This window comes from Microcebus murinus, chromosome 4 (genome assembly GCF_040939455.1).
Source record: "Microcebus murinus isolate Inina chromosome 4, M.murinus_Inina_mat1.0, whole genome shotgun sequence".
Lineage (NCBI taxonomy): Eukaryota > Metazoa > Chordata > Mammalia > Primates > Cheirogaleidae > Microcebus > Microcebus murinus.
The window spans coordinates 69,628,080-69,651,360 of record NC_134107.1 but is presented as its reverse complement, the minus strand read 5'-3'; the positions used below and the strand labels follow the sequence as shown (position 1 = coordinate 69,651,360).

General features: G+C 38.9%; 1 protein-coding gene across 1 annotated transcript in view; it reads right to left on the bottom strand.

Moving 5' to 3' along the window:
• CCDC83 (coiled-coil domain containing 83) overlaps positions 1-23,281 on the bottom strand; it is a 50,324-nt gene that overhangs the window by 4,725 nt on the left and 22,318 nt on the right. The window contains exons 5-9 of the mRNA XM_012738691.3: positions 20,609-20,776; positions 14,171-14,262; positions 10,572-10,640; positions 2,818-2,939; positions 405-484 (exon numbers count right to left, since the gene is read on the bottom strand). Of these exons, the coding sequence (XP_012594145.1) occupies positions 405-484; positions 2,818-2,939; positions 10,572-10,640; positions 14,171-14,262; positions 20,609-20,776 (531 nt within the window). The remainder of the gene's footprint in view (positions 1-404; positions 485-2,817; positions 2,940-10,571; positions 10,641-14,170; positions 14,263-20,608; positions 20,777-23,281) is intronic.

The following is a 23,281-nucleotide window of genomic DNA, read 5'->3' as shown; positions in this document are numbered from 1 at the left end:
GGAAATAAGTGAGGTGGGGAACCTGTAGCCTTAAGGCCACGTGTGGCCTTCTAGGTCCTTAAGTGTGGACTTTTGACAGGATTTTACAGAACAAATCTTGTAATTAAAAGGGGTGCAGCAGAGAAAGATGAAGGTTTTCTTACTTTTGACAAGATTTTACAGAACAAATCTTATAATTAAAAAGGGTGCAGCAGAGAAAGATGAAGGTTTTCTTGCCTCCTTTGGTGCTTAAAAAAGAACACTCTTGAAATCAGAAGGCCACAGGATCCTCACCTGAAGCTGGCATGTACCTATTCTCTGAATAACTCTTGTATGTGGAGCACCTGCCCATAATAGATAAGTGTTTATTAAATTGGAAAATAAGTGTTTTAAATGAAATCATCACCATTGCAATAAAATAATACCTATGTGTGATTCTGGCAACTCCAAAGGTATTTTTTTAGGCGGTATTTCCCATCCAGCAGCTTGGGTTAGATATAGTTGCCTAAAAGAACAAATAAAAAAAAATCCATCAGTGAATACTTATTGTATTACATGCTCACTAGTGTCTGTCTCTCTGCTAGGTGCTAACGATGCACAGGTGAAAAATGAGACTTAGTTTCTACCCTGAGGAGCATAGGGCTGAGCAGCTTTACAGTCTTACATTAGTTTAAAGTGATGGTTTGTACCATGATGGGTAATTAGCATAGTGTGAGAACGCTTGAGAGCCGAAAGCAGCAGCACTTGAGTTCTGACGCCTTAGGAGGTAAGAGGTTTCCTGGAGGAGATGAAACTTGAGTTGAGCCTTAAAACTGGAGATATTCGCCAGGGAAGAGCTAGGGGTGAGAGAAGGGCCTTCCAAGATAAGAAAGTAACACACTTAAAGTTCTGGAAAATGAGGATGAGCATGGCATCAGGTAACTGTTGCAGTAATTCAGGTAAGGAATGATAATGACCTGAATGGGATGGCTTTGAGATGAAAACAAAAAAAGGAAGAAAGAAAGACTGATAGGAACCCAAGATGTCATCTAGGTCCTGGCTTTCACTTAGCGGCATGTTTTGGCTACAAGCCCGGTGAACCGATATGTGTATGCTGTTGCAGCTCTCTGTGTGTGTACTTATTCCGTGCTCTCCTTTTTTAGAATGCCCACTCTGAATTTTCAATAAAAAACTATGATGCCTTGAAAGCTCTGTATGGCATTTCCATGAGGTTTGCCTGAAAACAGCATGAAGCATTCGGACCCTTGCAAATATGCAAACACCTTATGCTTAGCAACTGAGCAACCAGCAAATCCCCTGAATTAGAGGATGTCAGTTATTTAAAGAATATGAATGAGGTGTTATCTGGATGCTTGCCGCTCCAGCAAATGCTGTAACTACATGCAACATTTACATCTGTAAAACATTCTAAAGACTTAACTTCTTAAAGACAAGTTTCATGTGTAGCTCAGGTCTGCAGGTAGACATGTCTGAGGCCATAGAATTCTTTCCTTTGTTTTATCATTTTGAATAATTAGGATCAGCATGCTGGGGAACAATGAGGCACCTACCCCCTAGGGGCCCTCCAGAGCATCAGCTCTAGAAACAGGAAGTCCAGGAGTTCAGTAATCAATCCATTCACTCAGCCTCAGCTCCTACATCATCTACATTGGCATCTACTCTTCCTTGAGTACATGTAATTGTGAAAGGGAGGCAGGTGGCTTCTTTCTCTATCCTGAGCCACCCAGCTTTCAGGCTATAAAGTAATTACACTATTTCCCAATATCTCTATCCTGACACCCATCATTTAGCCTGGCCAACAAAGAACTCACAACTTACCTGTACCCACCTGTCTTGGAAAACATTAGGAAGTTCGTAAATAATAAATATGACATCGTGTCTCAAATAGTATTTTTCTGTGTCACACATGCAACAGGAACTTCTTGGGTAGAACATTTTTCCTGGCTCTTCCACCAGGTTCAACTTAATATCTACTTTCATTCCTAGACCTAGACACTTCTCTCCTGTGCTTGCACATATATACCCTACATTTGTGTGATGGATCTCCACTTTCTTCCTAAACATGCCACTATTTAGATTATTTCCTGTTTTTGACTACTTGTGTAAATTATGGATGCCATTTTTAATTTTATATTTCAGGGCCCTAGTTTTCCATCAAGATTGGTATATTAAGACACTTTTCTTTCGGTCAGGTAAGAACAACAGCTAACCTGAAATATAAAGCCATATACAGAAATGGGCATTTATTGAAACCTTAAAATCTGTACCCCCATAATATGCCGAAATAAAAAAAAAAAAAGCCATATACACCATTTGGTTTCTCTTGTGCAGGAATAAATGTGACTTGAAATGCCAGGCAATTTTCTCTGCTTACAAAGCAGTTTAACTCTTTCATCAAAGGAAATAATTCTATAGTCCACAAGGTAACCAGAAGCCTAGAACACCTCCCAGAAACTTCTAGAGAGTTGATCACCTACTCCTTTGTGCTAACTTTGTACTTCATACATCTTCTGATGCACTGTTATGCATTTATTTTCATGACAATTTCTCCTGCTGGCATGAAGGCTCCTGATGTTGACAGTTGTCATGTTCACATTAAGTGTTTGCTATTATGACTACAGTGCATTTGCTAGAATAAATAAGTCAAAGTTTACACTGTACTGATGGTCAATAGTAATAACCTTGTACCTTCATTGCGGCCATTTTGTGAGTTTCTTTCTTTTTGACTATTGCAATATGGCTGGAACATTGGAGAATTAAATCATCATTTAAAAACCCCAATTTTTTACAGATACAAGTGTTTCCAAAATACTTTCTTGATATATTAACAACTTTCACCTGGGTATTTTGAGATCCAAAAGTCTACACCTGAAGAGTTGATCAATAAGCACCAAATTTTCTTCTTCCAGTTCTTGAACAACACTTTCTAATGCTTCAACTTCCTTCTTGTGAATTGCAATCTGTTCTCAGAAGAAGAAAATGGAGACGTTGGTACTTACTGACTTAGGTATATTAAGTCTTGTACAGTAAATTCAACTCCTAAAAGTGCATTTGATTGAGGGTAAGATCTATCATGTATTATTTATTCCTGGGTTTGTTTTGTCCTTCCTCTCTAAGAAGGAATGGATGGGACTCTTTTCTAGATCATCAGCAGAACTTGTCTACATGATTAGGCAGTTATTACAGAATAGCAGGAGGTGTCCTTTTCTATTCTTCAAAAACACTGCTGTACTGAAATAAGAAAACATGGTTAATTAATTTAGTGATATGGTATATTAGTAGCTAAATGAGGACCTATCTAAGTGTAATTATAAATAATACAATAAAAACTAATAACACTGGGAAAATGCTATTTTTTTTAACATTTTATAAAAGATGCACAGGTCTAATAGTCCTTTCTACCAGCCTCTACAATATTATTATGTTCTTTCTGTGTGCCAGGTAGTTCTGAGAACTGTCAGATAGATGAAATATTATTTGTTCATTCATTCATTCATTCATTCATCTGTTTTGTATGCCTACTATGTGTCAGAAACTATATTACACATTGGGAACAAAAGATCAATAAGATACAGTAATCTTCAAGGATCTCATAGCCTAGTGGCAAAGATGGTGACGGAAACAGAAAACAATGTTATAAAAATTATAATGGAAGCTGTCCAGGTGCCACGGGAGGAGAGAGAAGTTCACCCTATTTCTGTTAAGTGTCAAAGGATAAGGGAGAATTAATAGAAGAGATGACACCTATTCTGGATCTTGAAAGCTGAGTAGGACTTCCCTAGGAAGACACGAGAGTGTGCAATCTAGGCAGAAGGAACCACATGTGCAAAGGCACGATTACTTTGATGTGAATAGATACAAAGTGAGAGTGGGGATAAGTAGGAGACGAACAGGATAATTAGGGAAGAGCCAAATAATGCTAGAGAGTCTGGCTTGTATCCTGTAGGTGATGGAAGGTCATTGGTAGACATAGCAGACTTAGTTAATGTTTACTGAAGAAATATGGCTAACTCTGCCACATCAATTGGAACTGTAAAAAAGAAATATAACTAACTCAAATATAAACCAACTTGCTGGTTCTGTTCAGAATTCTTATCAGTTATTAAAGAGTGTATTTTGATAACTTTTATCTAAAGAAGGCTTGGTAGTGGGAAGAATATATAGAAGAATGTTACTTACTAGACAGAACTCTCAACCCACCTCTCTGGCATCCATAGCAGCATGAGCTATGTAGGTGCTGGATCAGGAGGTGCTCACAGGGAGAGATGAGGACAATAGAAGAATTAGAAGTAAGAGTATAAAATAGAAAGTGGTAGGCTGGTGAGAATAATAGAAAGATAAACTGGAGGAAGTAATAGGAGTTACCAGGGAATATGATGAAACAAAAAAGGCACAGGGATCTAGATTCAATAACTCTTGTCAGGAGTTGCCAAGAGTGTAACTGAGTGTAACTGAGATGAGTACTTAGAAAGAGATGACTAACATTTGCTGCCTTGTTGTTGAGATTTAATTGTATTTTAGAATTTTGAAGCATTCAGTATATTACCATACGTATATCTCTAGCACATACTCATTTATTAAATGCATGAATTCTTATAATGGGCAAGGTTATGAGCTAGATGTAGAAGGATAACGAGGGTTCATAAGGCATGGCTTCTTCCCTCAAGAGAGCTTATAATCCAGTGAACAAAAACACAAATCACTATAAAGCAATACCGGTGTCATAGAAAAGGCTCAAACACTGCTGGTAGCTTAGACTTAGTAAAAGAAACATATATTATTTACCTGCCTCAAACAATTTAGCAAGACCATTTAAGTCCATAATACTAAATCACAAAACTAGGATTTGATGTTTTAGGACCTCATATGTTGAGACGTAATTAACCTGATTATGAGCTCAAATGCCTTCAGGAAAAGTTTATGATTTTCAAATGTCAAAGGATGAGAAAGAAATTATAGTTAGAGGTTGTAAACAGAAGGAATTAATAGAACATTTGGAAAATGTTGGGCCTAAGGGCTTGGCATGCTTGGGAGGCAGCGCACATGGTCCTTGGTCTCTTTCCAAAGCTGGGAATGAGGGCCCTTTTGGGGAGTTACATCAAATCTTTCAAGCTAACGATATCCTATGACATCTCCTACCCCTTTAGAGTACTAAGCTATAGTCTCCTTAATTGCTATCTCTCTCCCAGCCTTTTGAAATGTTAGGGGAAATAAAAACTAGTTCTTTTTCATAACCATATAAATACCTTTGGATTTCTGGGGTAAGAAAAAGGAGGAAAAAGTAGAAAAACCACATTTCCCTCCCCATGCCTGCCCTGGCCAAATATCCAATAAATGTACATAGAAATTGTGAAAGAAATAATTTAGTTAAAACTATTAGAGGTCAGGGACCTCTGTATGTTCTTATATACATGTTCTTAAAATTTTCTCCTGAAAGATCCAAATTAGCTTTATGCCTCCTCATACTTAAAACTCTGATTGCTAACTTCTTGCAATCCCTTCACCTAGTTTCTCTGGCTTTCCATTTGTTGAATTAGTCTAAATCATTTGGAAATTTCAATTTCCTTCATTTTTCTAAAAGCATGCTAAATAAAACCACAGAATGAAAATCATGCAAGAGAATATCCCCAGAGATCTAAGTTCTGGTTATTGTTGAGAGATAAATGGAGAAATATTTTCTGGAGTTTCATTATTAAATAACCTTTGTTACTAATTCTAAACCTTCCTCAAAGAAATTAATTGACATACATTGTTTTGTTTCCAGGCAATTTTTAATTCTTGTGATAGTACTTATAACCATACCTAGTTTTAATTAATTTTGTGAATAAATTTAATAATGTTAAAATGAATATTTATTGAAATAAAGTGAATTTGTCTATTGGATTTCTTTAAAATGATTTTTCCTTTATTACAAAGCTTGTTTTGCTTATGACTCAATTAAACTTGTCATTTTCTGGCTGGACACAGTGGCTCATGCCTATAATCCTAGTATTCTAGGAGACGGAGGTGGGAGGATTGCTTGAGCTCAGGAGTTCAAGACCAGCCTGAGCAAGAGTGAGACCCTGTCTCTACTAAAAATAGAAAAAATTAGCATTTCTCTAAATACAAATGACCCGTGAACACATGGGTTTGAACTTGAAGGATCCACTTATACACAGATTTTTTTTTCAACCAAATAATGATTCAAAGTGCAGTATTCACAGGATGCAAAACTTGTGTATATGGAGAGCCAAATTTTTCTATATGTGGGTTCAGCAGGGCATACTGAAGGACTTGAGTATGCACATATTTTTGTATGGGGGCTGTCCTGAAACCAATCCCCCAAGTACACTGAGGGACAACTTTCTGATTTGGGTGACTCTGTATTGGTGGGAACCTTAATTGGGATAGATAGCACAGGAAAGTAGGCAGTTTTGAGAAAAGAGGAAGAAGTCAATTTAGGAGTTTGAGATGTCTGTGGTGTGGGGTGCATTTAGGTGGAGTTGCACAACTGGTTGTTAAATATGTGGGTTTGGATCCAATAAGTGAGATCTGTTTCAATCTGGACAGGATGCTTTTTAGGCTTGCAACAAAATTATCATCCTTAGATATTTATTTCCCAGTACATTGGGAAGTACACTGTTTTCTGTGTGAAGTGAAACTGTAAAATAAGACCCAAGCTCTCCAGATGAGATGGACTCCCTGTGCCTAATGGAGAGGCTCTAATTTTTTTTTTTTTTTTTTTTTGAGACAGGGTCTGCAATGCTGCCCAGGCTAGAATGCAGTGATGTGATCATAGCTCAGTGCTCACTTTCTGCCATGACTAATTAAAAAAAATTATGTGTAGAGATGGTGTCTCGCTATGTTGCCCAGGTTGGTCCTGAACTCATGGTCTCAAGTGATCCTCCCATCTCAGCCTCCCAAAGCACTGGGATTATAGATATGAAACACCATTCTGGGCCAGAGATGCTCTTAATTTAAAAGCAGAACCAGGCAGCCATAGCAGGATGAGAAAGAATGGTCCTAGGTTCTTGTAAAAAGCAGCTCTTGATAAACATGCTGCAAAATCCCTGAGCCAGAACAGATCCTGTAACCAGAGCCAAGATAAACTGTGGCTGGAACCCCCAGCCCTCACCGGCCATCTGAAACGTCTGAAAGAGACTTCTTTAAGGAAACCACCCAATCAGGACTCAACTATTTTTACTAATCAGAAAGGAACAAGTTTGAATCCTTCATTTGCATAAACGGACCTGAATGAGATCCTAAGTGAGAATTTTCCCTATTTAAGCCAGCTATTTCCTTTGTTCTTTGGACAACATACTTTCCCTTGTACTGAAGTTTGTGGCTTTCCAATTTGCTGAAATTTGTTTTTAATAGAAAATAAATCTCTTCCTTTTTCCTCTGAAGGTCTCATGGTCTTTTATTAACACATTTTTCTCTTACTTGGTTTACTTTCTTGTTTTGCAAAAGTGCATTGTTAAGTAAATTCCTGAAAAAAATTGACAATTAATTATTCTGAGCCCTTGCTTTTCTTAAAATAGTTTTATTTTGTCCTTAATCTAGTTTAGCTGAGTATAGAATTCCAGGTTGAAAATAATTTTCCATCTGAATTTTGCTATTGAAAAATTGAATGCCACTTTGGTTCTTATTCCTTTGCAGTTAACTTATCTCAGCCACCACCTTTTGCCAGAAACTTTTAAGATTTTCATTTTGTTCTTAGTGTTCTAAAAACTTGTGTCCTTTTAGTATCCAGAAATTCAGAAATTTTCTTCTATTATTTCAATGATGTTTTCCTTCCCTCTATTTTCCTAATTTTTTCTTTCTGGAATTACTATGTATTAGTTGGGTATTGTACATCTTACATTAGTACTTTATATCTCTTATTTTTCTCCTTTTTTGTTGTTGTTGTAGTGTGATATTCCCTGTTCTGAAAGAGTGTTCTCTGTTTTCTATTTGATACTTGATTTGTGTCTTTTTTTTTTTTTTTTTTTTTTGAGACAGAGTCTCACTCTGTTGCCTGGGCTAAAGTGCCATGGCGTCGGCCTAGCTCACAGCAACCTCAAACTCCTGGGCTCAAGCGATCCTCCTGTCTTAGACTCCCCAGGAGCTGGGACTACAGGAATGCACCACCAAGCCCGGCTAATTTTTTTTAATACATATATTTTTTAGTTGTCCGGCTAATTTATTTCTATTTTTTTTAGTAGAGATGGAGTCTCACTCTTGCTCAGGTTGATTTCAAACTCCTGAGCTCAAACAATCCTCCCGCCTCCGCCTCCCAGAGTGCTAGGATTATAGACGTGAGCCATGACGCCCAGCAGCCCGGCCTCAGATATTTTTGATTATATTAATAGGAGACCTTTTAAGTCCCCTGAATTTTCTCTATTTCTTCCAGGAACAGGTTTTGTTGTTATTGTTTGCTTTTTATGTTGTTAGGTCACCTGGTCTTTCTTTCCTGTTCTGCGGATTGTATTTATATGCCTGGTGATCCTGGGCTGTCTATTCATATTTAAGAAAGGTCTGGGGAATGGTATGGGTTTTCTCTACCACTGTGTAGACAGGTCTGTTTTCATACCAAGTTTCTTCTCTGAATGGAAACGTGGACCAGAGACTCTGTCTGTAGTACGGCAGGGCAGGTGCGCTGGCAAACTCCATTTTAGGATGAGAAAGCAGGAAGAGGATATTAGGTTGTGACTTCCTAAATGCCAAGATAGGAAGGATTTTCTGTGGGGCACAGAAACATCTAATGTCTAAAGAAACCTTAGCTTTTATCAGATCATTTGCTCCATGTTCTTAGAGGACGGCCATCAGGTTTTTAATCTAAGAGTAAACACTTGCGTTGTATGTGAGGGAAATGGTAGAGGGTAATGAGAGACGCCTACTGATGCAGATGTTCCTTATTCAGACCATCAAGTCACTCCCTTGTTTCCTGCTACAGTTCCCATTCCTACCCTCTATAGCTCACACAGGCTCTCAGAAGAGAATCTTCCACGTTTCAAAAACAGATTATTTTGCACATCCTCTTGTACATCTTAGCACTCTTGTAACATCTGGACCAAATATCATCTGCTCGTTTTATTTAACAACATGCTCTCACATTCACTTTTTTATTCGAGAAAATTGTTGCAATCTCACCTGCCAGTTAACTCCTTCTATTCTCTTTGTGAATACATTCCTTTTCGTACTTCTATAATTTTATTTCAGTGGGCCCTCAGGAGAGAGAGGATGCAGTCTGCCCGCTTCAATTACAACATAAACAATTCACAAAGGTTTTAAAATAACTGCTTCCTTCACCCAGGATCTAAGTTATTTATTTGATCCGTTCCTTCAATGAGTATACTATGTTCACTGACATTCATTCATCCAGTAGCTATTTAATGGCCATTGATTATTTCTCAGGTGTCATGGATATATAGTTGAAAAGACATAACCTGCTCTGTGTATTAAGGAGACAGGTGCATAAACAGACAATTTCAACATATTTTAGCAAGAGTTACAATGAAGCAAGAGAACACTGGGGAAGGAGGATCCAAGACTTCCCGGGGGAGTTACAAAATGATTCACAAGGAAATTGATAATCAAAGTCCATGCCTGAAGGAGGAGTTGGTGTTTTTCAGGCAAATGAGGGTAAGGAGGTAAGGGAGGTAAGGGCATAGGGACCAGCATGTACAATGTAAGGAAAGCAGGACAGTACCTGATAACAAAGAATGATCTGGCTCAGAATATTGTGGAGGTTGAGAGATCCTACTCTAGAAGTCCCTGTGACCAAATCCCGCAAGAGCAGTATTGTAGCACTGCTTTAGGGTGGCAGGCAGATAGCTGAGTCTAAGGTGGCACACCTGGGTCCAGAAGTTCCTGTATGCTCTTGAGAAGGAGGTGTGAAGAGCACGTAAGGATCAAGCTGGGGTGAGATACAGAGGCTGTGGTGGGCAGAGACACCTCTACCGTAGGCAAATGCTGTAACTGTGGGTTTGGGATTAGCTCCAACACAATATCCAAAAGGCCAAAGCATTTCAGAAGTCACCAGTGCAGGGAGCAGAGCAAAGCACTTCCTCCACAGCAGAAAGGCAGAGGGAACAAGGATCCAAAGAAAACCCCATGGATCCGAACCCTCTTTAGCAACACACCCATGAAAGGCCATGGAAGCCCCTCTTCCCTATATATCAAGGGTCTGTCTTGGAGATGAGCAAGGGGGAGGAAAGAACATCTAAAAGACTGAACCCTTATCCAAAGGATACCACTTGTCACTTCAAAAGAGGCAATTTAAATCAATAGAGAATGAAGTTAGAATGATCCTTTAGCCTTGCCCCTATCAATCAGGAGGAAGTAGGCTAACGAGAAAGACCAAATTAGTTGCAGAACAAAAAGCAACTTTGCACATTTGAGTATATTGTGTGAATTGTAAACCCTCAAATTATTTCTGGTTATCATTGAGATTATTTCTGGTATTTGTTGAGTAATGGCTTATAGTAAGAGTAGGATTCTGCTTGAATTTCATTTTATCTCAGTCATAATTCCATGCTTTTCACATGGCTTCAGATCATAATTAAAATTCTTTTCCAGTTCAAAGAAAAAAGAGAAAGAAGAAATTGTTGGTTTTGACAAATTCCACTTACCTCGTTTTTTAACCAATCATTCTCCCAGATCTCTCGATAACTGTTCCTGTCAATTAACTTTACAGCGTTCTAAAAAAAAGTTTCTGTATTAAGGAAGAGTTGCCACATTGATTCACAATTTTAGTAATGGTGATGCACAATAAGTTCATCTGATCACTCATTTTAAATTATGTTTTGGCAATTACTTTGGGAACATACCCAAGAATTTTTGGTTCAGTTGCTCATTCTTTACTACCATATTGTATTGTTTTTGCTGATTTACACAAATACAGGTGATTTGGATGATTGGTTGTATTTCTCTGTGAGATGCTTTCATCTGGATACCATATTACAAATTCAATATTCAGTAACTGAAGGACACAATCGAAAAAAAAGAGAAATTAAGAAAAAGTATTCCAGATCATAAACATGGACAGAAATAATTTAAAAGCTTGTTAAGGGTAAATTTATCCATGAAAGTCTTTAGAGTTGGAAAATCTGCAATAAAAATTTTTTTTCTAAATCATGCTTATTGAGTGGGCCTATATTTCCTAGGAACCAGGGACTTTATTACTCTAGCTACGACTAATAATTTCAGTTTTCTCCAACATAGAATTTCATGTGAACAAAAGCAAAAAGTAGCTCTTAACTGAAGTTAGTTAGCTAATGGCTTAATTGGCTAACAATGGAAATCTCTAACAGTGTTTTCAAACTTGGCTGTACATCAGAATCTCCTAGAAGCTTTGAAAAATCTAGAAACCCAGGTAATATCCAAGGTTGGCAATACATAAGCTTCTCTATGGGGTGGGCGAAACCCATGCACCATATGGCTTAAAAAAAAAAAAAAAAAACTCAGGTGACACCAATGTGCAGCTAAGGTTGCAGAGCACTGGATCACAGGAAGTTGAACTGTGTGCTAAAATAGCCAGCTAAAAAGAGGAAAATTCATTCAAGCAAGTGAGTGTTTGGTATTATGTAGAAAAAAGAAAATATATAGTGTAGTGATTGCGAGCAATGATCTGAAGGAGATCTCCTGAATTTAATCTTGATTCTCCAGCTTGCTCCAGCCAAGTAGCAACATTTCTCTGTCTCCTCATTAACAAGTCCCTACTCTTTATTGCAAATGCGAAATGCTTGGAAGAGTACTTGGAATAATCCTCATGATGTAGTCCTTGAAATCTTATGCTTATTGGATCTACATGTGCATTTTTAATCATCTTAACAATGGTCAGATCATTTAATGGTTGATTTCACCATTTAGTTAGATTTCACCAGAAAGTAGCCGAATTGCATGGGCAAATCCTTGATCAGTTGTCCATAATCCTCTGTATTTGTGTAAATGTGTGAAAATCATGCAGTAAGAGAGTGATGCTGACAGAATAGCTGAACCCACTGGGATCCAACAAACAATAGCAACTGATATCCAGTAAAGAACTTTTTAAAAGAAAGAACAGACGTTTATGACTGAAAAAATGATGTTCCAGATAAATAGACTATCTCAGTGGGGATCTCACTGATTTTGAAGATAGTTTGGAGATAGGATTGTGGGGAAAAAAAGATATTTTGTGTAAAACAAAGGAATTAGAGAACATATAACATTGGAAATTATACCTCAAAAAATGTTTTATATCCTAAATTTTTTTTTATATTTTATTTTATTTTTTATCTTGTTTTCAGCTTGGTCTCCCTGGCACGCTCCAGGAGGGAGCTGGCTTAGCACCCCAGGGCTGTGGGAGTCCCAGCAGGCTCCTACACCACCTCCCCCAGTCCGAGTGCGTCCCCTATCGCTGTGAACCCACGGCTGGCCACCTGGCCAGGGCAACTTCTCCCAGGCAGTACCTGGGAGTAAGCTTGGGGAGTGTCGGCTGGCTACCTATCCTTCCTATCCAGGTCCCCACCCTTGCAGAATTTCACCCACTCACAAGATTTCCACTGCCACCTGACAAAATCTCCAGTCCTTCCCCACCTCCTCCTAGAGCCATCTGCCTGAGGGCCATCTTCAGGCCTCAAACACTTCTCCAATATCTCTAAAATAAATCCCTTTCTTCCCCAAAACTGTTCCCCCCATTTTGTCTCAGATACTAACGCGATTACTTACTGAAGTTAGATACGGAGAACCATCCTTTCAACAGATACTTGGTAGGCACCTTCTGTGATTCTCCCTGTCCTCCACCCCACCCTCACCACACCAACACAGACATATCTTCTAAATATTTATCTAATCTGTCCATCTCTGTCCCTAGGACTTCAACTACTGTTCATCTAGCCTCCAGTCTCAGCTCCTCAAATCTATCCCACATCCCAATCTGACCTTGGTAAATCTGACCTCTGCTTTTATTTTATTTTATTTATTTTATTTTTTTTGAGACAGAGTCTCACTTTGTTGCCCAGGCTAGAGTGAGTGCCATGGCGTCAGCCTAGCTCACAGCAACCTCCAATTCCTGGGCTCAAGCAATCCTGCTGCCTCAGCCTCCTGAGTAGCTGGGGCTACAGGCATGCGCCACCATGCCTGGCTAATTTTTTTCTATATATATTCTATATCCCGAATTTTTAAAGCACCAGCAATGTATTGTATACTCTCTAAGGTTTAGATATGTAAGAAAGTACTTTTTAGACAAATTGTGTTTTATTCTATAATTTATTCAAAACTTTTACCTAAATATTTTGTTATAGCCATTTTACAAGGTTGAACATCCCAAATCCAAAAATCTGAGATTCAAAACTCTCCAATGAGGGCAGCCATGGTGGCTCACGCCTGTAATCCTAGCACTCCGGGTGGCAGTTCGAGACCAGCCTGAGCAACAGTGAGACCCCCCATTTCTACTAAAAATAGAAAAAAATTGCCAGGCAACTAAAAATAGAAACAACCAAACAAAAAATTAGCCAGGCTGGGAGGATCGCTTGAGGTCAGGAGTTCGAGACCAGCTTGAGCAACAACGAGACCCCATCTCTACTAAAAAGAGAAAAAATCAGCCAGGCAACTAAAAATAGAAACAACCAAACCAAAAATTAGCTGGGTGTGGTGGTGAGCACCTGTAGTCAGTCCCAGCTACTTGGGAGGCTGAGGCAGGAGGATCCCTTAAGCCCAGGAGTCTGAGGTTGCTGTGAGCTAGGCTGACACCACGGCACCCTACCCAGGGCAACAGAGCAAGACTCTGTTTCAAAAAAAAACCTTTCCAATGAGCGTTTCCTTCGAGCATCATGTTGGCATTCAATTTAGATTTGGGAACATTTCAAATTTTGGATGCTCAACCAGTATAATGCAAATATTCCAAAATCTGAAACACATTTCAGATGAAGGATACTCAACCTGTATTATACTTAAGAAATAACTGAATACTAGTTCACTGACACTATGCTATTTAAGTCATATCATTCAGTCCTCACACTATCTCTTTAAGGTAAATAGTATTGCTGTCCTTACTTTATAGATTAGGAAACAGAAGCACAGAAGAGTAAAGTAAAAACTTTAGTTGTGTAGTCAGCAAGTGAAAGAACTGTGATTTAAACTCAAACTGCCTACCTTCAGAACCCAAGTTCTTAACCACTATAATGTCTCCAAAGAAAAAATTGGGGGAAAGGTTTTTTTTTGTTTTTTTTTTAAGAAAATTGAAATATACCTGTGTGGCCCACTCCTTCTTTTGGTCCAGTTGCAACAACGTTTCTGCGATTATTTTCCTTCTAGCATCTTCCAGAGTGATTTTATACTGTTCTTTAAAAAGAAAATTAGAAGCCTTAACAAGGCTTGTCCTAGGTAAAACTATGGTGTTAATAAACTTGATCTTCCATGATCCCCTCTCCTTTCCATACATTTTTGTCTGAATTTTCAAGGTATATATTTTTATTTATTTATTTATTTTTTTTTTTTGAGACAGAGTCTCGCTTGTTGCCCAGGCTAGAGTGAGTGCCATGGCGTCAGCCTAGCTCACAGCAACCTCAAACTCCTGGGCTCAAGCGATCCTCCTGCCTCAGCCTCCCGAGTAGCTGGGACTACAGGCATGCGCCACCATGCCCGGCTAATTTTACATATATATATTAGTTGGCCAATTAATTTGTTTCTATTTATAGTAGAGACGGGGTCTTGCTCTTGCTCAGGCTGGTTTCGAACTCCTGACCTCGAGCAATCCACCCGCCTCGGCCTCCCAGAGTGCTAGGATTACAGGCTTGAGCCACCGCGCCCGGCCTCAAGGTATATTTTTACTGAAGCATCTAGTTCCTCCAATTCTAAGAAATGCTCTAATAATTTACTAACACCTTAATGTACATTAGTTTAAGATCTATCTCCTAAGAATGTTTGAATTTTCAAAGGACTGTGTCTCTAAGGGAGAATTACAAACACTTCAGTTATATGTGCAACAGTCTATCCTTCATATTATACAACTTATGATTCTCCTACAGAAATATATTCTATTATCTGGTTGAGTAGCATGCTATACATCTGACTCCATCTAACCAGATTTCCACTATATTTGGCATGTGTTTCCAGGGGCAGGAAACACGCAGAATGAGGAGAGGAGAGTGAGGAAGGAGTAGGGGCTTTAGAATGTCAGTAGACCTGGTTCTAAGTTAGGCTGACAGCAAGAAAGGAAGACAGGGATGAAGTGCAAGATTCTCTATCCTTTCCAGATTTGCTCTGCTCTGCTCTTCTCTTCTCTTCTCTTCTCTTCTCTTCTCTTCTCTTCTCTTCTCTTCTCTTCTCTTCTCTTCTCTTCTCTTCTCTTCTCTTCTCTTCTCTTCTCTTTTCTTTTCTTTCCTTTCTTTTCTTCCTTTCCTTTCCTTTCCTTTCCTTTCCTTTCCTTTCCTTTCCTTTCCTTTCCTTTCCTTTCCTTTCCTTTCCTTTCCTTTCCTTTCCTTTCCTTTCCTTTCCTTTCCTTTCCTTTCCTTTCTTTCTTTCCTTTTCTTTCCATTTCTTTTTACTTTCTTTTCTTTTCCCTCCCTTCCTTCTTTCTTCCTTCTTTCTCTCTCTCTCTCTCTTTCTTTCTTTCTTTTTCTCTTTCTTTCTTTCTTTCTTTCTTTCTTTCTTTCTTTCTTTCTTTCTTTCTTTCTTTCTTTCTTTCTTTCTTTCTTTCTTTCTTCTCTTTCTCTTCTTTTCCTCCCTCCCTCTCTCTGTCCCTCCCTCCCTCCATCCCTCCTTTCTCTTTCTCTCTCCTCTCTCTTTCTCTTCTTTCTTTCTCTTGATAAGGTCTCAGTCCGTTGCCCAGGCTAGAGTGCAGTGGCGTCATCATAGCTCACTGCAACTTCCAACTCCTGGGCTCAAGGGATCATCCTGAATCAGCCTCTTGAGTAGCTGGGACTACAGGCACATGTCACTACACAAGGCTAATTTTTCTATTTTTGGTAGAGATGGGGTCTTGCTCTTGTTCAGGCTGGTCTTAAACTCCTGGCCTCAAGGGATCCTCTGGCTTCAGCTTCCCAGAGTGTTAGGGTTACAGGCGTGAGCCATGGCGCCCAGGCCTTCTCCAGCTTTTCTTATGCTCATAAATGTTATTATTGAGACAGCGAAAAATCATAAAAAATTTTTAGGTCTTTATAGATGCTTAGAGATCATGCAATCAACACCTTTTTTTAAGGAAAATGAGGCACCGTGACAGTGAGGCTGCTTTAGAGAGTGGAAAGAAATAAAGCTGGATAAATGAGTTCAGTTTGCTCGTTCTTTTTTTCAACAAATAATTATCACACTGTTCCCATATGCCAGACACTACTGAAGACACTGGGAATATTGCTGATTAAGACAGACAAAACCTCTGTCCCTGTGATATATGCATTCTAATGGGTAAGCTAGCCCATAAATAAGTAAACAAGTAAGTAAATAATATTTCAGGTGGTGATGTATGTGATGAAGAAAAACTGAAATTCTCTATTTTAGATAGGGTGGTCAGAGAAAGGTTTTTTGAAGAGGCAACATTAGAGGAGAGACTGAAGGAAGTAAGGTAGTCAACCATGTGAAATATGAGGAAACTGTGCTACTCCAAACCAGATAATCTGTGACTAATCAAGGTTAATTGTGTCTTATTATAACACCTATGTTACATGTCCCCAATAGTTGTGCTTTACTTATAGCATATGCAGAACAATTATTTGGAAATCAGCAAGTATTAATATTATCCCATACAAATGATGTTGAATATCATGGTTGCTAGATTTCTACAGGTCCACTGAGGCCCATTTAACTTATTCTGTAACCAAACGATAGTCTTGTCCTAACAGTGCTGTAGAACCTAACTTCCATTTAGAACATTGTTTCACAGGGAAAATTTTCTTCACAAACCAAGGCAGCCAAAGCAGAACTCTCAGAGGTCTTATGCTACAGGGAAGGAGACCTGCAGCTCTTGTCTTTCCACAGACTAGGGGCCAAACTGAGGTGGCTGCTGCTGGAATCAGAGGACCAGAGAGCTGGACAAGAGTTACTCAGCCTCACCTGTACTTTATAACTGTTTCCCCTACTTGATGAAGACTCTCAGAGCAGAAAGTCAAAACTTCTCTTCCGTATCTTTCTATTCCTGTATCCCTGGGACACAGTAGATGTTGAAAAATATTTTGAAGAAAATTAAATTTGGCAAACTAAGTCTTTGGTGGACAGTGACCTGAGGCTTCCTTATCAGGGTAGCAATCAGCAAGTGTTGGCTCTTTAGTGGCAACTTCAGTGGGGAGGGGATGGGGAGTAAAAAGAGAGGAGAGTTCTCTCAAGTTGTGGAGTGGCCAGAAAAGGAGGTCAGGAGAGGGCAGTTTCTGCCTCTATTAATAGAGCTGGACATGGGTGTCTGAGGCAGTAGTTCATAAACAAGAGCTCAATAGGTTTTGAGAGCTAGTCAAAATTGATATCCGGAAAATAATAATATTATTCTAACCTACATATTATTATCTATATAACTTGTGTTTTTCTTACTCTCATTTGAAGTAATCCCTTGAATATTTTAATCATTCCAGTCTCATTTCTGATGGAATTTCTTTTTCAATTCAGGACCTAGCCCATCAGGCTAATGCTAACTTTATTTGAAACTTCTCTATAAAACACAACAATGAATCTAAAAGTTGCAATGGATCAGGAGTTTAGCTATAGTGGATTTTTACATTCTTAGCATCTGAAAGAAACCATAAAACTTGGATCTTTCCAACATTAAATATTAATTCTTTGCTGTAAGTCATAAAAAATAAATCAGCAAGTATGCTCTGATTAAAGTTGTAGCTCTCTTGATTGCCATATTAATACTGAAAAAGCAATATTAACATTTGACTCTGTTCCAAATTCCATATAAAATTCTATGGACTGTTTTTCTTCTTAAAAGCAGAGTAACCAGCACAAGGGTGAATGTGAAATCTCACTGTTATCCTTTGTGATTCAGATGATGTTTCTAGTAACATTAGTTACTAGATGTTTCTAGTAACTATTAATCATTCATTTGTGAATATAGCAAAAGAAAGTGAGGGTATATAAAAGTCTCCTTCTCAAGAAAGTTTGAGAAGTGGGAGCTTGAGAGATTATGGCTTTGTGCAGTAAGACTCTTTGCTTCTCAGATGCCCGATCTAATGTGGTCACTTCCTAGAATCTGATCCCAAACCAGACTGGCTAATGCTTGTTTTGCATTGTTCTGACTTCCTCTTGTGTCTGGCTCTGCTTTGACCTCCTCCTCCACAGCCTGCTGGGAGTCTTGTTATCTACTCTTCTCCGGCTTCTGGGTGTCACACGGCTTCAATGTGCTGATCCTCTCCTGTGGTGTTGGCCTCCTTTCACCTCCCTCTGGAGAAAACTGAGCAGGGGCCATGGAAACACTGGCCAGGTAGCAATCTCTTCAGAGCCATCCCTAACTCACTGAATCACAGAGCTGGGAGGAGTATCTGAAGCATATGGGTTTGGGCTCTAACACAACTGGGTTCAAATCCCTGTTCCCCTACTTTCTAAGTGTGAGTTTGGCTAAGGCAGTTAACTTCTCTGGGCCTGTGTTTTCTTATCTTTAAACTGAGCATAAATATTAATATAACTTAAAGGAACTTGTAAGGATTAGATGAGATAAGACATGGAAAAGCAGATGCTGGAATGTGAGTTCTCTTGGCGAACACCTAGGGACTCTAATTTTATAGATGAGGAAATTAACATTCAAAGAAATAATGTTACTTTTTTGTAGGTAGATTTCTTAAACTCAATTCTTTTAACTTGCTGTTAGTATACAAAGAACTTTTAAGAATCCCTGTCCATGGCCAGGCACAGTGGCTCACGTCTGTAATCCTAGCACTCTGGGAGCCTATGGCAGGCAAATTGTTTGAGCTCAGGAGTTCAAGACCAGCCTGAGCAAGAATGAGACCCTGTCTATACCAAAAAAACAGAAAGAAATTAGTTGGACAACTAAAAATACATAGAAAAAATTAGCCAGGCGTTTTGGTGCATGCCTATAGTCCCAGTTACTCGGGAGGCTGAGGCAGGAGGATTGCTTAAGCCCAAGAGTTTGAGGTTGCCATGAGCTAGGCTGATGCCACAGCACCCTAGTCCCAACAGAGTGAGACTCTGTCTCAAAAAAAATAAATAAATAAAATTGGACTCCTCCTCACACAAAAACAAAGACTTAAATATGAAAACAAAGCCATAAAAATTCTAGAAGAAAATATTGGAGAATTTATTCATAATCTCATAAATCATAAAATCAAAGACTGATAATTAGATACTATAAAAGTACAGAATTTCCTCATTTAAAAAACCCACAAACAAAAGACTAATGACAAATAGGGTAAATATTTGCAATTTATATCACAGAGCTAAACTTCTTAAAATGTTAAGAGTGCCACAACACGATAGAAAAATGGGCAAAGGATGTGAACAAACAGTTCACAGAAAAGGAAATTCATATGGCTCTTGAAGTTATGAAAAGACACATTCAATGTCACTTTTTGTTGTTGTTGTTGAGACAGAGTCTTGCTCTGTTGCCCAGGCTAAAGTGCTGTGGCATCAGCCTAGCTCACAGGAGCCTCAAACTCCTGGGCTCAAGTGATCCTTCTGCCTCAGTCTCCTGAGTAGCTGGGACTACAGGCATGCACCACCAGACCTGTCTAATTTTTCTATTTTTAGTGGAGATGAGGTCTCGCTGTTGCTCAGGCTGGTCTCCAACTCCTGAGCTCAAGCGATCCTCCCTCCTCAGCCTCCCAGAGTGCTAGGATTACAGGTATCAGCCACTGCGCCCGACCCCACTTTCTTCTTTTGAGGAGGAGAACATTTTGAGAAATCAGAACAAGCCCAGACTGATACGGAGCCAGGTGTACATTACCATTGTGGTGCAGGGGCCCGGAATGAGAAATTTACATCAGAGCTGGTCCAGAAAGCAGAGTGTGTGACAGGGTTGTGGCAGAGAATAATGGGAACCACCCCACAGGAACCACACCACGACACAGGGCACCCTCTTCAGCTGGGTTCTGGCCTGTCACCCACCCACAGTGTTCTTTTGGGCCAGATTTCCCCCATTTATTCTATCCTATGACTTTTCTGTCTGTGGGTCTCCAGTGTTCTTTTAAGCCATTAGGCTTGCCTCAGCAACAGACCTCCGGCCTCATCTGTGCAGATCTAGTCCTGGTAAGCTTCATTATTCCTAATGCCGTCTGTTCCATATCCTCTCCATTTCTCATGTTTGTGCTCTAGTTTTTCCTGAGTATGACTTAATTTACTTGGGCATTTCTCTCTAATGATTCGGGTTATCTAGCCTAGCTAAATTGCCTTAGCTGGCCTCAGGTGAGTTCTCTGCTAATATGACCTGGCCACAGGACCCTTCTATCTCTGTGGAATTGCCCCAGGCCCAGGAGTGGAAACATACAGGCACCACCCACTGAATGAAGCTTCTGTCTTGACATTAGCAGGTCGCAGGGTTTCTCCCCCATCCCCTATCCCTTTATTTCCCATCCTCAATTTCATGGGTGGTTCTGGAATTAATTGTCTACTTCCTCCTACCACCTTTACCCTTAGGCTCACAGCTGAGAGTAATGAATAATTCAGGGAGTAGCCACTTCCCCCCCCCCCACCAATGTATGCCCTATAAAGATTATTTTATTGAACTTGAACTAGTTTTGTTGCAACTGACCTGACATTTTCTCTGCATTCTCTTTAACTGTATTGATGTCATTTTGTAAGGAGATAATCAGATTAGCATGTTGTTTACTCCCTACATTCTTGTACTCTTCCCAATATTCCTTTTCACCAAGTTTCTCAAGATATAGTTTCTCAGTGTGGCTTACTTGCATGCGCATATCTGTACAAAAGAAAATCAAGACACCATATCATTTCTATTATCCTTGTAACCATTATATGTTGCAATCTGGTTTTATGAAGTTAAGAGGTGATACTAAAATGCCATGAATTTGAAAATACTATTTTATATCTATAATTTGGGAAAATAATAAACTATTAAATCTATTGTTTATTTATTCCTCATGATTCAAAATCTGAGTAAAGTTAAACTTCCCATTATAAAGTAGACGTGTGGTTTTGAGGCTTGATTGAAAGATATAATAGACAATTAACCCTAGGAAGCCACGAATTTAGATTATTCCTGTGATAGCTTAATAAGGGTCCTATCTTGTACAACACAGTATATCATATGTCTTTATTAGTAAATTGTCATTTTTCTGGCCTTTATGCCTCTGGGCAAAAGTGATTCCAACATGTGTCCTTCCCAGGTCCTTGGCAGCCATTTTTGTAAGTAACTTGTTTGATTCAGTTATCTAAAGTTCATTTACTTGGACTTAGGTGAAAGGATAACATTGTGATATAGGACAAATTAGGATAGAAAACAGAAATAAGTAAAATGAGGGGATAAAAAAAGAATAATAAAAAAACAAAGAATAAAACAAAAAAAAACCCATTACGATAGTTATAATAACATGTCTTCTCCCCAACTCAGTAAAACTTTAGAGTGAAAGATAAGTTCCTCAGTTAAATATACAAATATTGAGCTATCTCAAGTACATAAACTTTGTTTGCCCTGATGCTCTTGCTAAACATGATATTCTATTCAATCTTTAGGCCTGAGTATCATGTTGCTGAATATTTTAGAAAAGGAAGCATTTCAAAGAGCCAAGTACAATGAACTTAACGTCTGTTTGGTTCCACTACCGTACATTACCTTGTTTGAGAGCTCCTTGAGGGTAGACCTTATCTTGTTCATCTCTGTAAATCCAGCACTTAGCAGAGAGCCTGGAAATTATTACTAGTTAGTGTTTAATAAATGTTTACTGAATGACCGAAGCATTCCAATCAGGCCAGAGGTATGTATTGTAGTCTGAATGTCCTGAAGGATTCAGTACACATCTTTTCCCAAAGAAGTACATAATATATATATATATTTTATTCTCTTAACAAATTGTGCTTGCTATTGTCATTAAACAATTAATACTACTATTAATAACCCAGCTGGGCAGCTGTCCTTTCACTTGAGAAGACTGTTACTGTCCCAGCCCTGTGCCACATTCAGCCTTTGAGGGGACGGTTGGTAGAAGTCATTGAAGATTTTGAAAGAGAAATGAAAGCAGTGCCTGGTTTTCTATTTTCTTAGAACCTCTTTCCTCTCCCTTTTAGTCACACACACACGGTTTTTTAAAAAATAAGCTGAGATCTGACAGCCTGTTAGATTCCAGATCCAGGTCAGCAGCACCCTGTCCTTCCTGTGATTTGGTTGTATGAAAAAAATAACATCTCCTTTATGCATAGGCTAGTTTGACTTGGATTTTTATCCTTACGTCTGAAAGAGTCCTAACTAAACACTGGAAGGAAGGGTTTACAGCAGTATTTCTCAAACCTTACTGTGCATAGGAATCACCCAGAATCATATCAAAATATGGTTTCTGATTCAATAGATCTGTCTGGGTGGGACCTGACAGTCTGTGTTACAACAAGCTGCCAGGTGAAGCTCCTGCTACTACTGCAGTCACACCAAAACGAGTTGCAAGGGACTAACAAAACTACCTCAGAAATTCTTTCCAGACACTTCTGTTCTCTCACTTTCCCTCTGTTCTTCTGTGTCTGTGGGCTTCTTTCTTCTTTGCATTACCATGCATGTGCAGCCTTCCTCTTCTATGCTCAGTCATCCAACTCGGCCTCCAACACAAACAGGCATACATCAACTAACTGGGTCCATTCCCTTAGAAGGCAGTTTAGCAAGCATATATGAGCATCCTTTGGGGTCTCACTCCCATCTCTAGGGACTTATTAAAGTATTCCTTCCAAACATAAGCAGAACTTTCTCATAAAGAGTCCTGAAAACTACACTATCTACCACTTCATGACATCAGTGTTGCCCATGAGGAAATTTGGGTAGAAGGAGGTTTATGGTAACAGCTTTGGAGACCCCTAAAAATGAAGCTTGTCTATTGATATTTGGTCTTGGAAACTATTTTACTCAAAACAATAAATATTTATTGAGAGGAGAGCCTGCTTTGTGCAAAGTGCTTGGTTAAATAGGCATTCTGAAATACAAGGAGAAATCCAGAAAAATCTAGTCCCTGTTTTGATACTTATTCCTGATAACGCTCAAGCAGCAGAATCAACATAGTTAAAATATCTATACTACCCAAAGTGATTTACAGATTCAATTCAATCTCCATTAAAATACCAATGTCATTTTTCACAGATCTAGTAAAAATAATTCTATGCTTTGTATAAACCAAAAAAGACCCTGAATAACCAAGGCAACCTTAAGCAAAATGAACAAATCAGGAGTCATCACTTTATCAGACTTCAAGCTATACTACAAGGCTAT